The 18,426-nt window shown below is 40.6% G+C and overlaps 2 protein-coding genes across 3 annotated transcripts; one reads left to right on the top strand and one right to left on the bottom strand.

Annotated features, from left to right (window-relative positions):
* The first annotated feature begins 633 nt into the window (after positions 1-633).
* gtf2a1l (general transcription factor IIA, 1-like) lies at positions 634-4,346 on the top strand. 2 transcript variants are annotated; one of them, XM_068724551.1, is made up of 8 exons: positions 634-718; positions 869-992; positions 1,087-1,136; positions 1,643-1,736; positions 1,840-2,396; positions 3,202-3,435; positions 3,586-3,675; positions 3,771-4,346. In XM_068724551.1, exons 1-8 carry the CDS (start codon positions 659-661, stop codon positions 3,876-3,878), a joined length of 1,317 nt encoding a protein of 438 aa, XP_068580652.1. In that variant the 5' UTR covers positions 634-658; the 3' UTR covers positions 3,879-4,346. The 2 variants fall into 2 exon arrangements, with proteins under 2 accessions (XP_068580652.1, XP_068580661.1); XM_068724560.1 differs by lacking the exon at positions 3,586-3,675.
* An 83-nt stretch (positions 4,347-4,429) lies between these two features.
* LOC137882305 (lutropin-choriogonadotropic hormone receptor-like) lies at positions 4,430-18,162 on the bottom strand. Its single transcript, XM_068724539.1, has 12 exons — positions 18,072-18,162; positions 17,774-17,963; positions 17,507-17,578; positions 14,614-14,688; positions 14,276-14,350; positions 13,023-13,097; positions 12,647-12,724; positions 12,408-12,476; positions 11,925-11,999; positions 9,623-9,811; positions 9,428-9,481; positions 4,430-6,979 (listed from the first exon to the last, which is right to left on the bottom strand). The coding sequence occupies exons 2-12, from the start codon at positions 17,941-17,943 to the stop codon at positions 5,830-5,832; spliced, it is 2,082 nt and encodes a 693-aa protein (XP_068580640.1). The 5' UTR covers positions 17,944-17,963; positions 18,072-18,162; the 3' UTR covers positions 4,430-5,829.
* Positions 18,163-18,426: the final 264 nt, after the last annotated feature.

Below are 18,426 nucleotides of genomic sequence, written 5' to 3'. Positions count from 1 at the left end.
TTGCGCTGTGAGTTGGCCTGCAACGGTTTGTGCGTAAACTATCCTAATAAATGTGCGCCTGAACGCACCCTTTCTATTGAAATATGTTATATTTATTGTGAGCCTCGAGCTATTTATTTATTTACTCAGATATAATAGCTCCGTGCAGTTTAATCAATCATGTTGTCAAGACAAATGTCATATAAAAAAATCGATCAGTTAGGTCACATGGAATTATATATTATAACTCTTACTATTAAGATGAACGATGGTTTTGTCACCTTAAGAAGCCTGCAAATAAATATATTATTTCACTTACATTTGAACTTTAATTTCTGTATAATTAATTTGACTTAAATACACAATTAACAGCGTTGGGCACATCTTTAATCTATTCTGAAAATGAAATTTTAGCGTAAAAAATACTACTGTAGGCTACTGACATGTAACCCGAAATAAAGAGTGACTTCAATATGTCTAGAAAGTTAACATTACACATATGAGTCTGCAGTTTCCAACAGTCTGCAACATGGAAAAGGCAGATCTTTGAATGGTGTTTGGTATGTTGCTTATAAAATCATACACGCTCACAAGCAGCTCAACAGCTTCTGACTTCAGTGTCTGTAAACAACTGCAGGCCAAACTCTACTTGTCCATAATTGATGATGTGATTGAGAGTATGAGGGAGCTCTTCCTGGATGAAGGGCTTGAAGACCGCGTCCTGGACGATTTAAGACATGTGAGTTACACAGCCCTGCTTCATTTTTAAATAAAATGGATATAGTGCACATCTTGACTCAAGGCGTCGGTTACAGCAAAGTTAGACCATCTAGTGAGGAAGTATACACCACACCAGGAAGACCCACTGCTGTGTCTTCTTGCTGTGCAGCTTTGGGAGTCAAAGATGATGCAGTCAAAAGCAATGGAGGACTTCCGGAAAAATAATATCAACTCATCCAACTTTGTACTGCAGCTCCCTGCCAACTACAGTCGGACCGATCAAGAACTCACAGGTGATGCAGCTCTGCTTGAAATGAACTGCTTCATGCTTGCTTGATTTTTGTTTGATCACCTGCTCTGCTCTAAATTTATTTTTTTTGCTCTCAGCCTCAGTTGTGATCCCGGCAAGTCAGAATATCCACAGTTTCCCCATGAAGGCAAGTGTCATCGAGATTTATAGTACATCTTCTCCCTGACCTCATATGGCTCTTTACATAAGGGGCACATAATACTTTCTTGAAAGCAACTGAACTTCTTATCGCTTAATTAAATCACCACGGGTACAATTTCAAGAACTTGACTTTAAGTTATTGTTTAAAGTTCAGGAGTTCAGATTTAGTTACGTTCGGGATAAAAAAAAGTTGTTTAAATTGGATTTGTAAATTTCAGACTCAAACTTGAGACGTCTATTCATCCTCTCCTGATTTAAAAAGAAAAAAAAGCTAAACTATATCAACACATTAATATGACAAACTGTCTGATTGTTGACATGCAGGCAGATTTTATTCTTGGTAGCCTGATGACCACAGGGTTATGAGTGCATTAATGAGGCCAAACTCTATCAAGCACTGTTAGACAATAATCTGCAATGTTTAATTGATGAGCTCAACATTGTGCAATCATTACTGTTTGATATGGTGGGTTATATTTTCCTTCATTGCAGAACAATTCAGAGATGCTTCCTACTTTCTCTCTACCTGCTGGGTTATCTTACCCTGTGCAGATACCAGCTGGAGTCACTCTACAAACAGCTTCTGGTACACAATGACTCTTTTAGCTTGGCCTACATTTAGTTTTAGTTTGTAGCGTGCACCAATAGTTTGAATTAACATGTCACTCTTCCTCTTTTGTCTCCCTGAGGTCAACTTTACAAGGTTAATGTTCCCGTTGTGGTCACTCAGGCCCCAGTGGGTCAGCCGTCTGCATCCCTACTCACACAGAAGGTCAGTGAGCGGCGAGAAGCTCCTGCCCCTCAGTCAGCGGCAGCCCCACCAAATACCTGTCGTCCTCTTCAGGAGGCGGAGCCACCCTCTGTCCCAGCTACTTCTGACAAGCAGCAGCCACATCCAAAGACCGATTTCCCCCCCGGTCAGGAGAACAGCCTCCCCCAGCAACCGCTAGTTCCTCCCGCTGAGACCTCGCAGCCTCGCACCCACACCCCAGAGGTCACGCTAGAAGAAAATGAGCTGAGTCCACAACCCGAACCTCTGAACCTCAGTATGAGCGCCTCACCCTGCAGTCAGTTATTAGACTTCCAGATCAGCACCGAGGAGGCTTTGACACAAACGGGACAGTTAAAGACCAGAGACATCGATGACATCCTGAAGGAAGTGATTGAGGAGGAGAGAGAGAAGGCAGAAATGGCCCGGAATCTGGCGCCTGCTAAGACTGACAACCAGTCTGAGGCTGTTCTTGGGGTAATTTGAAAGTAATATTTTGTCCTTTAGCAAATACCCTGAACAGAAAAGGCTAGATGTTGAGGTGAAGATGTCCATTGTTAAATGAATAGTTTTCAATAGTTTTGGTGAAATAGACGCTTTAAGCTGAGCCTTGGATGAGAAAAACAACTTTCATATCTGAACACTAAATATGTCGCTGCAGCCATTTAGCTTTAGTTTTTTTGGTTTTGTTTATGTGCCAAACTATATTTTTGGCTTGGAGTTTCTAGGCTTTCTGTTAAGTTTACATAAATAACCATCTGCAGTCTGTAGCTTTAGATTTACTAGATTGACATAAAGTGGAATTAATCTTTTCGTCTCGTTCTTTTTATAAGAAAGCAAAGGTATATTTTCCAAAATGTTCTACTATTCCTTAAAGGGGCACTTAACCAGTGTTATGAAATGTGTGAAATTTAAAAGACTTTTACCAGGTAGAGAGGGTCTAATGAAAAACACTGAGTTGCATTGTGGGAAGTGTAGGATCCAGCATTTTTGGACTCGCGCGAAAAGTCTAAAAGTCAAGGTAATTTAATTTGTCTGAAATAACTGTTTCCATTCATGATGAAGTCTGCATTCATGTTAGCAAACTTTGATTACTAAGTACTCAACATGAATTGCATGAAGATCTCTAATGCCTAAATGCTGTAAAACAGCCTGCTGTGCTTTCAGCTGAAGCCAATTCAGGCGGTCAATTCAAAGAAGACATTTTACCGTAGCGTACTCCATATTCTCTGAACACGATCATGGCATAAATGTTGTATTTCTTCTCCCAATTCCTGCTAAGCTGGACCTGGACTACAACTACAGCGAACTGTCGGACATTGTTCAGCTGGATGGTCCTGCAGGCAACTCTGACATGGAAGAGGAAGAGGCCGTTTCCCTGGAAGACAATGACTTCCTGGGTATAATCAACGCAGAGGCCATCAAGGCCCTGCAGGAAGGAGATGGAAGCAGCGACGGCATCTCCTGCAGCAGCGGCAGCGATGGAGCAGATGAACTCGCCAACGTAGAGGAAGAGGTGAGAGCGAGTTGGACATACATTTTGTCATGCCACTGAAACATCTGTGTGGGAAAACTCCATCTGATCTGTGTGTAAATGACATTTATCAGTCATGTTTTGCAGCATGTCTTTGACCCACGTTTTTAACAACACACTTCTATCAATCAGGATCCTTTGAACTCAGGTGATGATGTGATTGAGCAGGACATCCCAGATCTCTTTGACACTGACAACGTAATTGTTTGCCAGTATGACAAAGTGAGAACATTTTGACTCTGTCGGTCATTGTTTGCCTCTCAACATGAGCTGATCACTGGCTCTTGATGTTGTATAAAATGTTCTTTCTGTTGCAGATTCACCGCAGTAAGAACCGCTGGAAGTTTCATTTGAAGGATGGAGTGATGTGTTACGGAGGCAGGGACTACGTGTTCTCTAAAGCTGTCGGGGAAGCTGAGTGGTGATGAGCTTTAGTTCCCTTGAATGCATCAGATAATCATGTGGAAAGGGGGAAACTGATTTCAAAAGGAAAAATAATGAGGGAATTTAGTTGTCTTGGTGGTGTAATTTGACTAAAAACACCTGCAAAAACACCTCTGTGCAAACTCTGATACTTTTATTTTCTTTCATTATGTAATTATCAGAGCAATACTGCAAGTCGTTTACGATGTTACAACCAATTACTAACAGCGTTGCTCGTGAATCCAGTCTGCTGAGACAAACAGCATGAATTTATGTTGTATATTTTGCTGAAAATAGTTTTCTTTATTACTGGAGCAAAACATAATTTGATCTGGAATGTTTTCTTCTGTCATGATCATGTTGCTTTGAGGGTACCTAATGTGCTGTTTGATTTTTCAAACGTTGTAATGTCTTGCCTTTAATCATGCTTCAAATACACTGAGCCGCACTGTTGTGCTGCATTCAATGAACTCTTTTCTTTCTGTGCAAGCCTGTACAAAGCCAGTCGATTTCATATTACTTTTCTAATGAGGGTTTTATCGTTTCACTATTTAAACCAAACTACTACGAACGAATTCACTGAAACATGACAAAATTAATTTATGAATGCCAGCATGGACACTAAAATCGATTAATGTTTGACTGTGTTTTGGATAGACACTCAAGCAGCTGCTCACAGCTGGAAAGAAAACATGTGGGAGGTGAAACAGCTCCAGCAACAACTCACAAAACAAAAACAAATCAGTGACAAACCCTTGGAAAATGTTTTTGACATTGTCAGTGCATTTTTAGTGACAGTCTTTGTTGAAGTCCTTCTGTCGTTTCCTTCGTATTAAATTGTAAAGTTGAAATATTACATCCAAAATAGTGTAGTGTGCACATTCTCACATAGTATACTGTGCTTTATAGCAGTGGTTCCCAACAGGGGAGTGGAGACCCCCTGAGTATTTATAAGTTTTCAATCTGAGGGGATGGGCGGTTAATAACAGGGAAAAAACATTTTTACGATGGAAAATTACATTTTGCAGTTCGACAAGTGCAGATTTGATGTGTAAAATATGAAAACTCGCTGCCACAGTGGGAGGATTTGTGGCACCACCTCAATGTGATCTGTTTACCAGGTTCTATAAACCAGATGCCGTTTTATGCCAGTGATCAATAAGGTGAGCATGACCATGATATCCAAATATGTCTGTTCAGCATATTTCTCAGATATGAGAGATTGTATTATTAAAGTTGACCATTGTAGACACAAACATATTCCTAGGAGTCAGCTGTGATGACGGAAAGATGGTGCTGAGTAGTGTTAAAAGTAAAACTCCAATAAACAGGTTTTAAACATTTTATAAAAATTCTATTCAAATCCCATTTTGAACAGCAGAACCATTTAGCTTGAACGGAGTTTCTGCGGTTGCTCTGCATGTCTTCAGTCTTTAAGTCTCCTGAGTACAAAAGCCAAATAGATGGCACTAAAACTCATCTCTGATGAGCCGAAACAAAGACTTCAGTTTCATCGCATTTAACCCATTGTATTACTTATTGATCTTTAACGGAACTAAATGTCTCTTCTTGTAACATCTTACACAAAGGCGCTGTATATAATTTGGATCTTGATAACATAAGTGACCATCAGTGCTTCGGAATAGATTTGCAAATAAACTGGCCTGTTTTATTTGTTCCCCATTCTCTGCTCCATCCATCTGCTTCTTTGTGCCACATTATTGTGCATAAATACAGGCTGCAGCACTTGCTGACTTCAATTTGAGGTCTCTTGGTCCGGACTGATACTTTTCTCACTTTGTAAACTAACCTAGATCAAATCTGATCTGACGCCTGTCATGCACAAGACTGAGAATCTCTTCACCTACATGTACCTACATTTTTAAAGAAATGCTACATCTTCAGCAGCAGATGCCGCCTTTAAGTTCCGAATAAAATTCCCAGTGTTGGTGGTCATGTGGCTCCCTTATTCAGAAAGCAATCCTTCATCTTAATGTGATAGGCATAGAAGCTTAGAGAGTGAGGATTCCTGTTGGGAATCTTTTGGGTAGAGTTGAGGTGTGACGGCAGAGCCTGTGACCTGTAGAAGTCAGTGTTGGCGTGGCAGCAGCCGCAGCGACTCAGCAGCTGGCACACGTCCTTCCTGAAAGCGCGTGTGAAGAGGGTGTACAAGAAAGGGTTGCAGAGGGAGTTGATGGGATAAAACAGGATGAGCAGGATCTTCGAGTGAGACACGGTTATGAGGGGGACACGCAGGGCTGCGGAGATGGCGAAGAAGGAGATCGGGGCCATGCACACGAAGTCTGTGAAAATGAGCACAGCCATGCGCTTGGCAATCTTGGTGTCGCCATGACGGGTAGAGTGCTCCGGGTTGCGGACACTCAGATATATGCATACATAACAGTAGCAGACCACCAGGAAAGCGACGACGTTGAGGATGAGCACAGCCACCACGTACACCTGAGAGCCCACTGTGTCGATGTCCATGGGCAGACAGATGCTCACTTTGCTGTAGCTGCTGACCCCCACAAGAGGGAGCAGGGCAACCAGCAGAGAGAAGGCCCAGCCTGCCCCTATTATGGCCGCCACATGGTGCATCCGCAGCCTCTTGTTGACATGCATGGCATTGGTGATGGTGTGCCAGCGTTCAAGGCTGATCACAGTCAGTGTGTATACCGACAGTTCGCTGGCAAACACTGTGAGGAACCCTGCTATGCCACATCCGGGCCCCGTCTGCCAGTCCGTGGCGTGGTTGTAGTACTCGTGGTGGGATAGGGAGTCCATGAAGGCAATGAGCATCAGGTAGAGTCCCATGCACAGGTCGGCAAAGGCCAGGTTACACATGAGGAACCTGGAGATGGTTAGCTTGTGGTGGCTAATTAGCAGCATAGCGAGAACAGCCAGGTTGCCGGTCACAGCGGACACGGTGATTATCCAGGTGAGACAGCGCAGGAAGGAGAAGCCCAGCAGGTCCTCACACGGGTTAAAGGCATCCGGCTTTGGAGTGCACTTGACAAATGGATTTTTAAGACAATGAAATTCCAGGTCCGGGTACTGAAAGTTGATGTAATCGATAAGGTCCTCGCCATCTGCAGTGGGCTCTCTGAAGAATACACAGATATTGAGATTACTATAAAAAAATCACAGAGCAATTGCAATTGATCAGAGGGAATTATCTGTGTAAGGAACAGTGTGAAAATGATTAGAAGGAGAGGAGTCAGAATAAGGGAGGTTTATATACAGTTGTGGTCAAAAGTTTACATACACTTGTAAAGAACATAATGTCATGGCTCTCTTGAGTTTCCAGTTATTTCTACAACTCTGATTTTTCTCTGATAGAGTGATTGGAACAGATACTTCTTTGTCACAAAAAACATTCATGAAGTTTGGTTCTTTCATGACTTTATTATGGGTTAACAGAAAAAGTGACAAAATCTGCTGGGTCAAAAATATACATACAGCAACATGAATTAGCAATTTTGGTGACTTAGAAAGTTGTGTCAATGAAATGAGCTTCATAGCATGGCCTCTTAACTTCTTGTGAGTGATTATGAGTGACTACAGCTGGTGACTTCTCTGAGGCCATTTAAATAGGGCTCATTGGATACAAACGCCCACAAACGCTACAATGGGAAAGTCAAAGGAGCTCAGGATGGATCTGAAAAAGCGAATCATTGACTTGAACAAGTCAGGAAAGTCACTTGGAGCCATTTCAAAGCAGCTGCAGGTCCCAAGAGCAACAGTGCAAACAATTGTTTGTAAGTATAAAGTGCATGGCACTGTTTTGTCACTGCCACGATCAGGAAGAAAACGCAAGCTATCACCTGCTGCTGAGAGAAAATTGGTCAGGAGGGTGAAGAGTCAACCGAGAACCACCAAAAAGCAGATCTGCCAAGAATTAGAAGCTGCTGGAACACAGGTGTCAGTGTCCACAGTCAAGCGTGTTTTGCATCTCCATGGACTGAGAGGCTGCCGTGCAAGAAGGAAGCCCTCGCTCCAAAAGCGGCACCTTAAGGCTTGACTGAAGTTTGCTGCTGATCACATGGACAAAGATAAGACCTTCTGGAGGAAAGTTCTGTGGTCAGACGAAACAAAAATCGAGCTGTTTGGCCACAATGCCCAGCAATATGTTTGGAGGAGAAAAGGTGAGGCCTTTAACCCCAAGAACACCATGCCTACCGTCAAGCACGGTGGTGGTAGTATTATGCTGTGGGGCTGTTTTGCTGCCAATGGAACTGGTGCTTTACAGAGAGTAAATGGGATAATGAAGAAGGAGGATTACCTTCAAATTCTTCAAGATAACCTAAAATCATCAGCCCGAAGGTTGGGTCTTGGGCGCAGTTGGGTGTTCCAACAGGACAATGACCCCAAACACACATCAAAAGTGGTAATGGAATGGCTAAATCAGGCTAGAATTAGGGTTTTAGAATGGCCTTCCCAAAGTCCTGACTTAAATCCCATTGAGAACAGGTGGACAATGCTGAAGAAACAAGTCCATGTCAGAAAGCCATCAAATTTAACTGAACTGCACCAATTCTGTCAAGAGGAGTGGTCAAAGATTCAACGAGAAGCTTGCCAGAAGCTTGTGGATGGCTACCAAAAGCGCCTAATTGAAGTGAAAATGGCCAAGGGACATGTAACCAAATATTAGCACTGCTGTATGTATATTTTTGACCCAGCAGATTTGATCACTTTTTCTGTTAACCCATAATAAAGTCATGAAAGAACCAAACTTCATGAATGTTTTTTGTGACAAAGAAGTATCTGTTCCAATCACACTATCAGAGAAAAATCAGAGTTGTAGAAATAACTGGAAACTCAAGAGAGCCATGACATTATGTTCTTTACAAGTGTATGTAAACTTTTGACCACAACTGTATGTTGCATTTTATATATATATTTTTTGGAGGGGGATTACTTTTCCTTTGGATAAATCCCAGTTAGATTGTATTGAAATCAATCAATCATTTTACGTACAAAAAGATTGTCTGTAATAGAGCTATATTTTAGAAGTTAGAATATGTGACGAAGTTCAGAGCCACGCCTCCTTTATTTCTTCTTCTGTGGTCCCTACTATGAACTCCTTTAGCCCTGTCCCCTCTCCCCTTTTGTACAATTTTCATGTGGGAGAGGTGGATGTCATTTCTTTTGACACATCTATTTTCCCAATCCATCCCATTATTTCTCTTTTTGTTTTGTTTACATTTTTGTTTCCTACAATTGTATAATGTCTCTCCCAACCCGTCAATATATTAATTTCAACGAATTGGCACTTAAAAATACTTCAAAGAGTGAGTGCTGCTAGCTTAAAGTTACAGTAAACTAAGCCAACTTATATTTAGTTCATATTTTATTCATTTTATTTGTGTAGGAGCCAGATCGGACTGTAGATATGGAGGTTGTGTTTCCCTGTGTGTTTATCAGGATTAACAGAGCCACCCATAAAGAGATCCCGGTGTCAAAGTGTCTTTCCTATCTCACCAGCACAAAGCAGAAATCACACACACACACACACCAATCATTTTGTACAGTGGGCAGTAAAGTGACTTACAATTCAGTTTCGCTGAGATCACACAACTTTGTGAAGTTCTTTAAGGCACTTTCTCTTTAAATAAAAAAGAAGAGGAATGGTTAGAGCTCACAAAAGTTCAATAAACTCTTTGCTAATTACCAAACGACATCGGACAGAGCTTTTGTTCTTTATGCAGATGTGAATATATTTGTTACGTCTCTGGGTAGCAGTTACCTTTGTTTCTGGCGCCATGTGTGGAAGGCACAGCAGTGGCTTGGGTACGTGAGTTCAGCCTCCAGCAGCTCAGCCAGGCTCTCCAGTGGAGGAAGGGTCTTCAGAGCAAAGGCAAAGCTGGCTTTCAGAAACCTCACCTGCCTCAGCCCAGTAGGGGGGAGGGAGCTCAGAGCGGTGGAGGAAACATCCCTGATTCACACACGCAGAGAACACGGGCATATATTTTATAGAAGATTAGTGAAGGATCTACCAATAAAATAGTGTTTCAATAAGGCATTGGACTGCTGGATACTGGAGCGGCTTTTGGTCTATCTATTCACATGTGATTTAAACCGTTGGACGGATACAAAGTCAGCCTTACCACCATTAGGTGTTTTGTTGATGGTGGTAAGAAATGCTGCTTCTGGCAAATCTGCTGAATCTCTCGAAGGAGCTCATAAGGTATCGCGGCTGTGGCAGCCAAGCGCAAATTTTAAGTTTTCTTATTCATCAAGGTGTTTCGAAAGAGAAGCTAATTCACAACAAGGATACTTCATCACAGAATGGAAGTTATAATTACTGACTCTTAAGGACTGACTAAATTTGATTGAAAATAAAAAATAACATTGAGGATCCACTTCGCCCCCTCATTTGATTGCATTACATGTAAGGTGGCATTCATTAAATCTGAAAATATTCAGAAGTACCACTGTGGACCCCGCACATGCAAAAGGAAGACCGTCTTTTCCTGCGTGTCAGTGAATAATACCAGAAATACTTCTGTAATTCATAAGAGGACATTTCATATCTACAATACAGAGTTGCCTGCAATCAGAGACCTTGTCAGCTGCAGCTACAGCAGACTGGGCTATTTGCTCACTCATCAGTATTCAGCAGTCCTGCCTTCCTTGTTGGTTGTTTACACAGACAGGCTGTCACCGTCCTAATGTTTATACAATAAAATGATAAACATTGTTATGAATATGAATCATGCTTCACTGTCCCAGTTTAAATATGGTCGCCTTAATGTTGTTGATTGAAACAACAAAAGATAGCAAATGTATGATTGCCCTCTCTCGTATTTAACTTTGCCACAATCATAAATGATGTCCTCCTTTGATTTCAACCTCTTATCTTTAGCTTTAGGACTGCTTTATTTTGAAATGTACTCAAGTGCAATTCTCAGGTACAAGTATTTTACATGAGCATTTTCGTTTTTATACCTCTCAACATTTCACAAATACATTTTACTTTTTACTCTTTGACATATTCTGGTTACCGTATTTTCCGCACTATAAGGCGCACTTAAAAGCCTTTAATTTTCTCAAAAAATGACAGTGCGCCTTGTAATCCGGAGCGCCTTATATATGGATCAATTGGTTAATTGGTTGATCCATACTGGTTGTACACGGCGCTCTGTCAAAATGTTTCAGTACGACTGGTAAACTACAAAGCCGCACCGCTTGCAGCATTACGGCTACCGTAGTCAGGGGCGTCGCCGAAGTAATAGCGGTAAACACCGGTACTGTGCTTACTCCTACTCTATTCTATGCGCCTTATAATCCGGTGCGCCCTATATATAAAAACAGTTCTAAAATAGGCCATTCATTGAAGGTGCGCCTTATAATCCGGTGCGCCTTATGGTGCAGAAAATACGGTACTCTGCAAGTGAAGGTTTTATAGTCAATCATCTATTCAGTTTCTAAAATATGATGTATTTTTACAGATTGAACTACCCGACAGTATACAATATAATGTACTTCAAATTAGCTATGAGCTAATAAACTACAATATTAAAATTACACATTAACACAAATTTCCTCTTATGTCTCTGCTTCATAGTATCTAAAAAGACAAAAAAATGCTTACAAATGCTTTAAAAATGTAAAACTATAAATAAAAAGATTTTGAAAGTGGCTATTCTGCATAATAAGGGCTTTAACTTGTGATACATTAAGCATGTTTTGTTAACATTTTAAATGTCAATCTAATTTAACATTTTAATTACATCTACTCTGTTTTAGTCTCCATCAGCTCCTGAGATAAAACAAATGTCCCTGTAGCTACTAAATGCTCCACGATGTTGATTAGCTAGTTGCTAAATTTGTCTGTCAGTCCAACAGATGTGTTTGTTTGTTTTTTTTCGCTGGAAACAGCATCTGCTGTTAACCAAAACAGCAACGTTGTTTTGTCATAACAAGCAAAACAATAAGCCCAAAGATGCAGCTTTAACTACAAATATTTTTAAACTGACTTCTGTCAAGTTGTCATGGAATTTTCTTTAGTTTTGTTGGTTTCATCAATTTGAATTATTGCCACTTACAGAGAACTCGGACCTGTGGCTCCTTCAAAAGCGTCTTCTTCAATGTCACTGAGATACCAGTTGTCTCTCAAAATCCTACAAGACATAAAAAACAACTGTAAAACAAGTGACCTCCAGTTCCAACAGCAGTTTGGCAGTTAACATGCAATATGAAAGAAAATGTAAGATGACACATTAATGGCCAACAATGCCCCTAAAACCATTTTTCATCTACTTTTCGTTTCCTCAGCGTGACACTGAGGAAGATGAGCATTATTTTTAGACTACAGGGTGTCTGCACATATCTTGTCCCCCATCCCACACTGAGCAGTACGGGGCAGAGCAAGAAAACAACGGGGCATCCAATCTTTGTTTGGTCTTACGTAACGTTTGTTTACTGGTACACTCCGTTTTTTATGATTGGAAAAAGAAAAATCCTCAAACCTATCGACACAGTTATGTTGTTGTTAGTTTATTATGTTTATTATGAGGGAAAGGTCTTACAGGGTGTTGAGCTTGGTTCCATTGAATGCATGAGATTTGATTCTCTTGAAGCCGTTTCTAAACAGGTTCCTGTCAAGGACACAATGTAACACGTTTGCTGTAAAAGCACCAAGGTCAGAGAACTGACACAACCATATCGAGACACATCAACACATTTCAACAAAATTTCAACAAATGGTGACAAATTGTTGCCCTTAGCTCTGATAATGTGGCAAAAAGAATTTGGCTCCTGTACTCACATGACAACATACTCCTCTGTGATACCCTGGAAAGAATTGGCTGGAACGATGTCAATCCTCATGTTATCTGCCATTTCTCTGCACACAGAGGAGATAACATTCACCCGGGCTGTTTGGCTTAATTATCCGTTAGACAAAATGATGCACGTTCACACAAAAAAAGAGCACTTTGATGAACTGTGACCCAGTCGGAGGGTTTGCGGGTAGGTAGGTGGTATCGTGACATTGATAGATAAAAGTAAAACCGGGCTCAGAATAAACAACTTGAGCTCCACTTGCCGTTATTATAACATGAAGTACATATGCAGTTATTGCAATAGCAGGAAGACACTAATCCAATTTAGAAACACACTTTTTCCTAAATATGATTACTTACAGGATAACATTTGGCACCAGGGAAGAGATAGTTGTGAAGTCTGGGAAGTGTATCAGCCCTGTGTTAGAGATGCTCCTGTGGGGACGAGCAGCAGAGACAGATGATCATGAGCAGATAAGAACAAATCTTCAAAGTGCCCACAGAATGTCACAGGGTTTCAGATTGTCAGTTCAGCTTAAATGTTGTTTATCACATCATTTCACAGTCTGCTCGTGACCTTTAACACGATTCTTCACATTTAATTTGCAGCGATGAATGATAGATAAATCCAAAAATATCTCCAGGTTGAATGACTCTAAATGCTGGATCCTACATATCCCAGAATGCATTTTTCTGTAGACCGTCCCTGCCTGTTAAATGCGCTGATGACATCATTGGCTTGGGTGCCCCTTTAACCCCTCAACATCCACTTTTCCCCATTTCATTTCCCTGTTTGTACAATATCTCATTCAACTCTGTCTGACGGTGTCATATTCATTCTGTGTTGGCTTTTTCTAACTCTTCATTTCTACTTTTTGATGCTTAAGTACATAGCAGAGGCCAACAAACATACAACAGCATTTATAGCATTTAAGCTAGTTTAACCTTCATCCTACCAATATATTAAACATACAAGGACTACGACACTACTGTCAGAAACAACCAATCATTTATTCTCAAAACATCACTGGTAAAGCAAATAATGTCATCTGAAAAGAGAACAGATGAGTATTATTTGAGGGACGTTAGTTAATTTGCATATTGCGTGAAATGAAAATAGACAGAGCACAAGATGAAATGTGTGCTACATCTGAGTGCCCCTAATACTGACAGTGATTGATACTTTCAATTAGGATCCATGGCAAACATGAACTCAATACATTGTTTATCTATTAAAACTGCATTGGCAGAGTTGGCTGCTTTTCACTGGAGTCTCCCGGGACCCCAATACATCGGTATTTTTAAAAAGCTCTAACTAAAACAGAAAACAATGACATGAAGTCATTAAGAACAAGTTGATAAACAAAGTCGTGAAAAAATTGCAAAGATAAAAATAAAGCACCTGTGAGATATGACAGAACGTGTACCTCTGGGGACCAGTTGGTAGGATTACGGTTAAACGGTCCTCTGGATTTAAAGTAAAGTTGTGTGAGTGTGAACAATGAATGGCTGCAGAGAAGCACATTATAATGACTGACCCACCTGCTGGTCAGTGGGGTTTAGATAGATGGGATGGATAGAGTAATGATACAATGTAAAGCAGAATGACTTACAAATATTCCAGCTTGGGGAGGTCAGTGAAGGCTCCTTTTTCAATAACCCTCAGACTGTTGATATTCTGCACAAAACTGTGGGAATAAAAATGAGGGAAAGGCATCAGTAATTACAATATTGCTGTCAGTGTCTGTCGACAATCAAACACGGTAAAGCCTATTCGTACGTCGGCCGCTCTGGAAGTCAAGGATTAAACACGCAGCTTTGTGATTGAGAGACTAAATCCCCGTGAAACTTGAATGCAACGCAAAAAACACATACCAACGGTGTAAATGAAGAAATGGTTTCATCGTGCAGCTTGAATTGGACGTGTGGTGGAAGGTAAAGCGTCACTTACATTTGAGCCAGGCTGTGGAGGGAGAGGAAGGCATGTCTATGTATCTGTGTGACGCAGTCGCTCTGGGAGATCTCACTGTGCCACAAAGACATGGTTCCACATCAGTCAACAGATTAATAACAGCCTGTAAAGAAATTACCCCTGAAATGTCTCAGATCAAGCTAACAAACATGGAGCTTTAGCGACACAAGTTATGGATTTCGTTCCTTACCAACTTATTTTTAATGCACTTCTTTTAGAAATAGGACAGAGATGATTGATACCGGGACACGAACCATGAGGGGAATATTAAAAACTTCTAGGGCACCACATGCACATGACTCCCCTCATGTGTGGAGAAGCTCCAAACATACATCAGGGATGCATCTGGGCCAGGGAGACTAAGTGAAGATGTTAAAGGAGGAGGACTAAACAAAGACGTTCAGAGACAAACAAAGTCAACAAGACTCCTCCGTTCGTCCTTGAACACTTTGTTTTCTGATGTGAGGCATGGCTGACTTCCCTCACCGAGCCGCTCTCCATCTTCTTTTTGTAATCATCGTTTTCTCCCACTCTACTGTAATCAGCGCACACTTTTCTTAGGTTAACGTCGCCCTGCTTCCATCTCAAGCAACAACAACAAAAAAACAAACAATTAAATGACTCCATCTGTACTGCTTAAATTATGTTTCTCTCGTGCCCTCCTCTGATTGCATTATGTATAGTGTCATAATTACCACTTACAGCTCATTAAAAGCTTTTTTTACATCTAGATGAAGCTGTGCAGTGATTTCTAGTTTGCGTCACCAGTGACAAACCACACACGCATGTCATTCCACCTTGACACAGGAGTTATGGCTAACTCGCTGAGGGGCTCAAGAGATGACAGCTTTGGGACTCATTTAAACCCAAACGTGTTTTATCGCTTTAAACTATTTTGCAAATAGAGGCAAGATTTGAACCTAACGAACACACTATGTCGGTGCTGTGAGTATCTGAGACTGATAAGACTTGTCCCTGAGGAGTGGAGCAAAGTGAAACACACTCAACACGAACCTCCTCAAAATGATTTCACCACAGGCGAGCACACGCTATCTGCTCATCAAACTGTAAGTGATATGTTAATTAAATGGTGAAACCCATTCAGGATAATTTAGGACTCAGTATTTAGTAGCTCTAAACTTGATAACGATGAGATGAGCTATTAAGATGAAAAGAGGTTATGTTTTCACTTGACTGTCATTTTTTAGATACATCATTCAGCTGTGGGATATATTTTACAGCTTCTTTCTTTTAAAAGATCATGTTTATGAATAATTTCCGTCTGATTCCTGGATACAGGTTGTCCACTTTCACCTTCCGGCTCTCATTACTGAATGGGACTAATACCTACAGAGCAGGCTGCTCATGCAGAATAAACTGTACCGTAAGAAAATTCTTCATCGGAAGTAAACTCCAGAGCAGTGAAATGCAATTATATTAGGGAATAATAAGTAGTCACAAACAAATGTTCACCTCTTCCACGGTTGTTATTTCTGTACAAGCATCTAGCAAATATCTGATGTAATAGTATATTCTTTATTATTCAGACTTCATTGTGTCATAACAGAAAAATACATGTATTTAAAAAAAAAATATGTTTCAAATATAAAAATTACTAAAATATTCTGTAGATACCTTGTTTCTATTTTTATATTATTATTTATTTTTCAATATCACTGCTCGAGACCACGTTTCTAACAATTTAACATTAGACACTACAATATTTGAGTCTTAAACAGTGGAAAATAAAACACTTATGGCTCTCTACTAGCAAAATATATACACACATCATACTGTATAGTACCACAATGTTTTATGAAATTGTACCTCAGTTGTGAATTGTCAGAAGCAAGTGGATGTGTGTCTGTCTTGCAGAAATGTTGGTGCTACAATATGCTTCTGCATAATTGGTTAAATTATCTTTTTTTAGGCTACAGTAGTTTGGTTTTGCTCTCTAATCCAAAATTGACCTGTGAAATGGTATTTTTTACAGAGTATATATATTTCTACTTAGTATATGTTTCTACTTAGTATATATTTCTATTCAGTATATTGTATGCATGCATAAGTACTTCTGCTCTTTGTTGAACTGCACCACTGTGTCTCTGTTGTAGAAAAGAAGGATTCTCTCTTGCCTGTTCACATAGATAACTAATCCTATCAGTCTGAGACCAAAAGTCTGAGACCAAAATGTCTGTCACATCGGCCCCCACCTTTGCTCATTCTGTATAAAGAAAGCTTGTTCATTTTTTTCGAGGTTCTTCCTCACTGAGACTGTACGCATTCTGATGTGATGATTGAACCTTTTCTGCGCAGAAAATAAATATACAGAAGGGAACCTCTGGTCTTTGGTATTCTTTATTTCAGCAGCAAAAGACTCACGCAAAGCAGGTACAGGATATTTTTTTCCACCACACCTGTGAATGCTCTGCACACACAGACCAACAGGTGGCGCTACAGGGAAGGCATATTTTAACTGTATCTGGAGGTTAATTTGCCACGGACTCGTGAAAGGCCTATCCATTTATTTTTATTTTGTCCAGTTCATTACATTTCGTCAGAGTGGAAAGCACATGATATTATAATAATATATCTGTCAATGTTCATTGAGGGGCAGTCAAATGTTTTTTAGGTTGAATTTAATAATGTCTAAACATTGTCAAACTTCAACACTGGCATCATTGTTGAATGTTGCCATTGTGTCAATGTATCTGATCATTTTAAAACGTTTCACTCAAGTTTGAATAGTCAGCATTCTCCTTTGCTTGTTTCATCAAGGCTAAAGTGTCTCTCAGCAGAAGTGTCTCCTGAGTTAAACCCAACTTTAATTGATTCACCCAACAAAAGCATATCAAAAGATGAAGGGACTTACATTACTGTAATGTTGATCAGCTCTTTAAAGGCATGAGTGGGGACTTCTTTCAAGGGCAGATGATTGAGCCATCTGTGAGATTCATAAGTAAAGTTGTTAACAATCCAGTTTGTCCTTAAAAACATTACATTCATCCTAAAATTAATTAAAAAAAACAACCTTAAAGTGACAGTAAGTGTAATAAAACATGTTAAAAGTTACCACAGACCCTCTGATTAGAGAGGCGTTAAGCCCGACACTGAATCTAGGGAAAGTTGGGTTACTTACAGTCGAGACACGGACGTTGCTCCAGCCCGAGAGGCCAGCTGAGTGTCTCTGCTGCACTGAAAAGTGTCGGCGCTGCAGCGGCAGATGGCGGGACAGGTATAAGCCCAGCAGGAGCGCACATTCAGGACACCGGACAGAGCGACCAGGAGCCAGACCGCCCGGGGAGCCATGCGTGACACCGGACCACTCACTGCAGGATTACAAAAATAAAATGAAGAGAAAGAAAACTCTGCTGAATCTGCTCTAAGTTGAAGATAAAAAAACCCCAAAAGAAAACACTTAGGAAAGTCTTACATACCAGACCAAGGCTAAATAATGTTACGGTCTTTATCCACCTGTGCTCTCAACAGGACCCACTGCTGCCACCAGGTGCTGTCGTAATTGTGAGGATGCTTCCAGTCCGGGAGATTCAACAAAGTGAAACTCAAGCGGAATTTTCTTTGACAGCTGAGCTGCAACGAAGTGACGCTGAGTGGGCGGAGACCATGTCTAATACTCAAATACTGGTGTCAAAGTGACGGTGAAGTCAAGCTGTCACTCGGTGTTGTTTGTTAAAAATCCACTTTCATGCGAGCAGAATTGCATTTACAGTTGAGTCTTTGGTCTATTTCTTCTTCACCTTGATAGTTTTGAGGGGATATTGTGCTGTTCTC

The sequence above is a fragment of the Cebidichthys violaceus genome, unplaced genomic scaffold (assembly GCF_023349555.1).
Source record: "Cebidichthys violaceus isolate CVI_PGR_0920_01 unplaced genomic scaffold, fCebVio1.0.p SCAF_10, whole genome shotgun sequence".
Taxonomy (NCBI): Eukaryota; Metazoa; Chordata; class Actinopteri; order Perciformes; family Stichaeidae; genus Cebidichthys; species Cebidichthys violaceus.
This window is presented reverse-complemented; position numbering and strand designations above follow the sequence as displayed.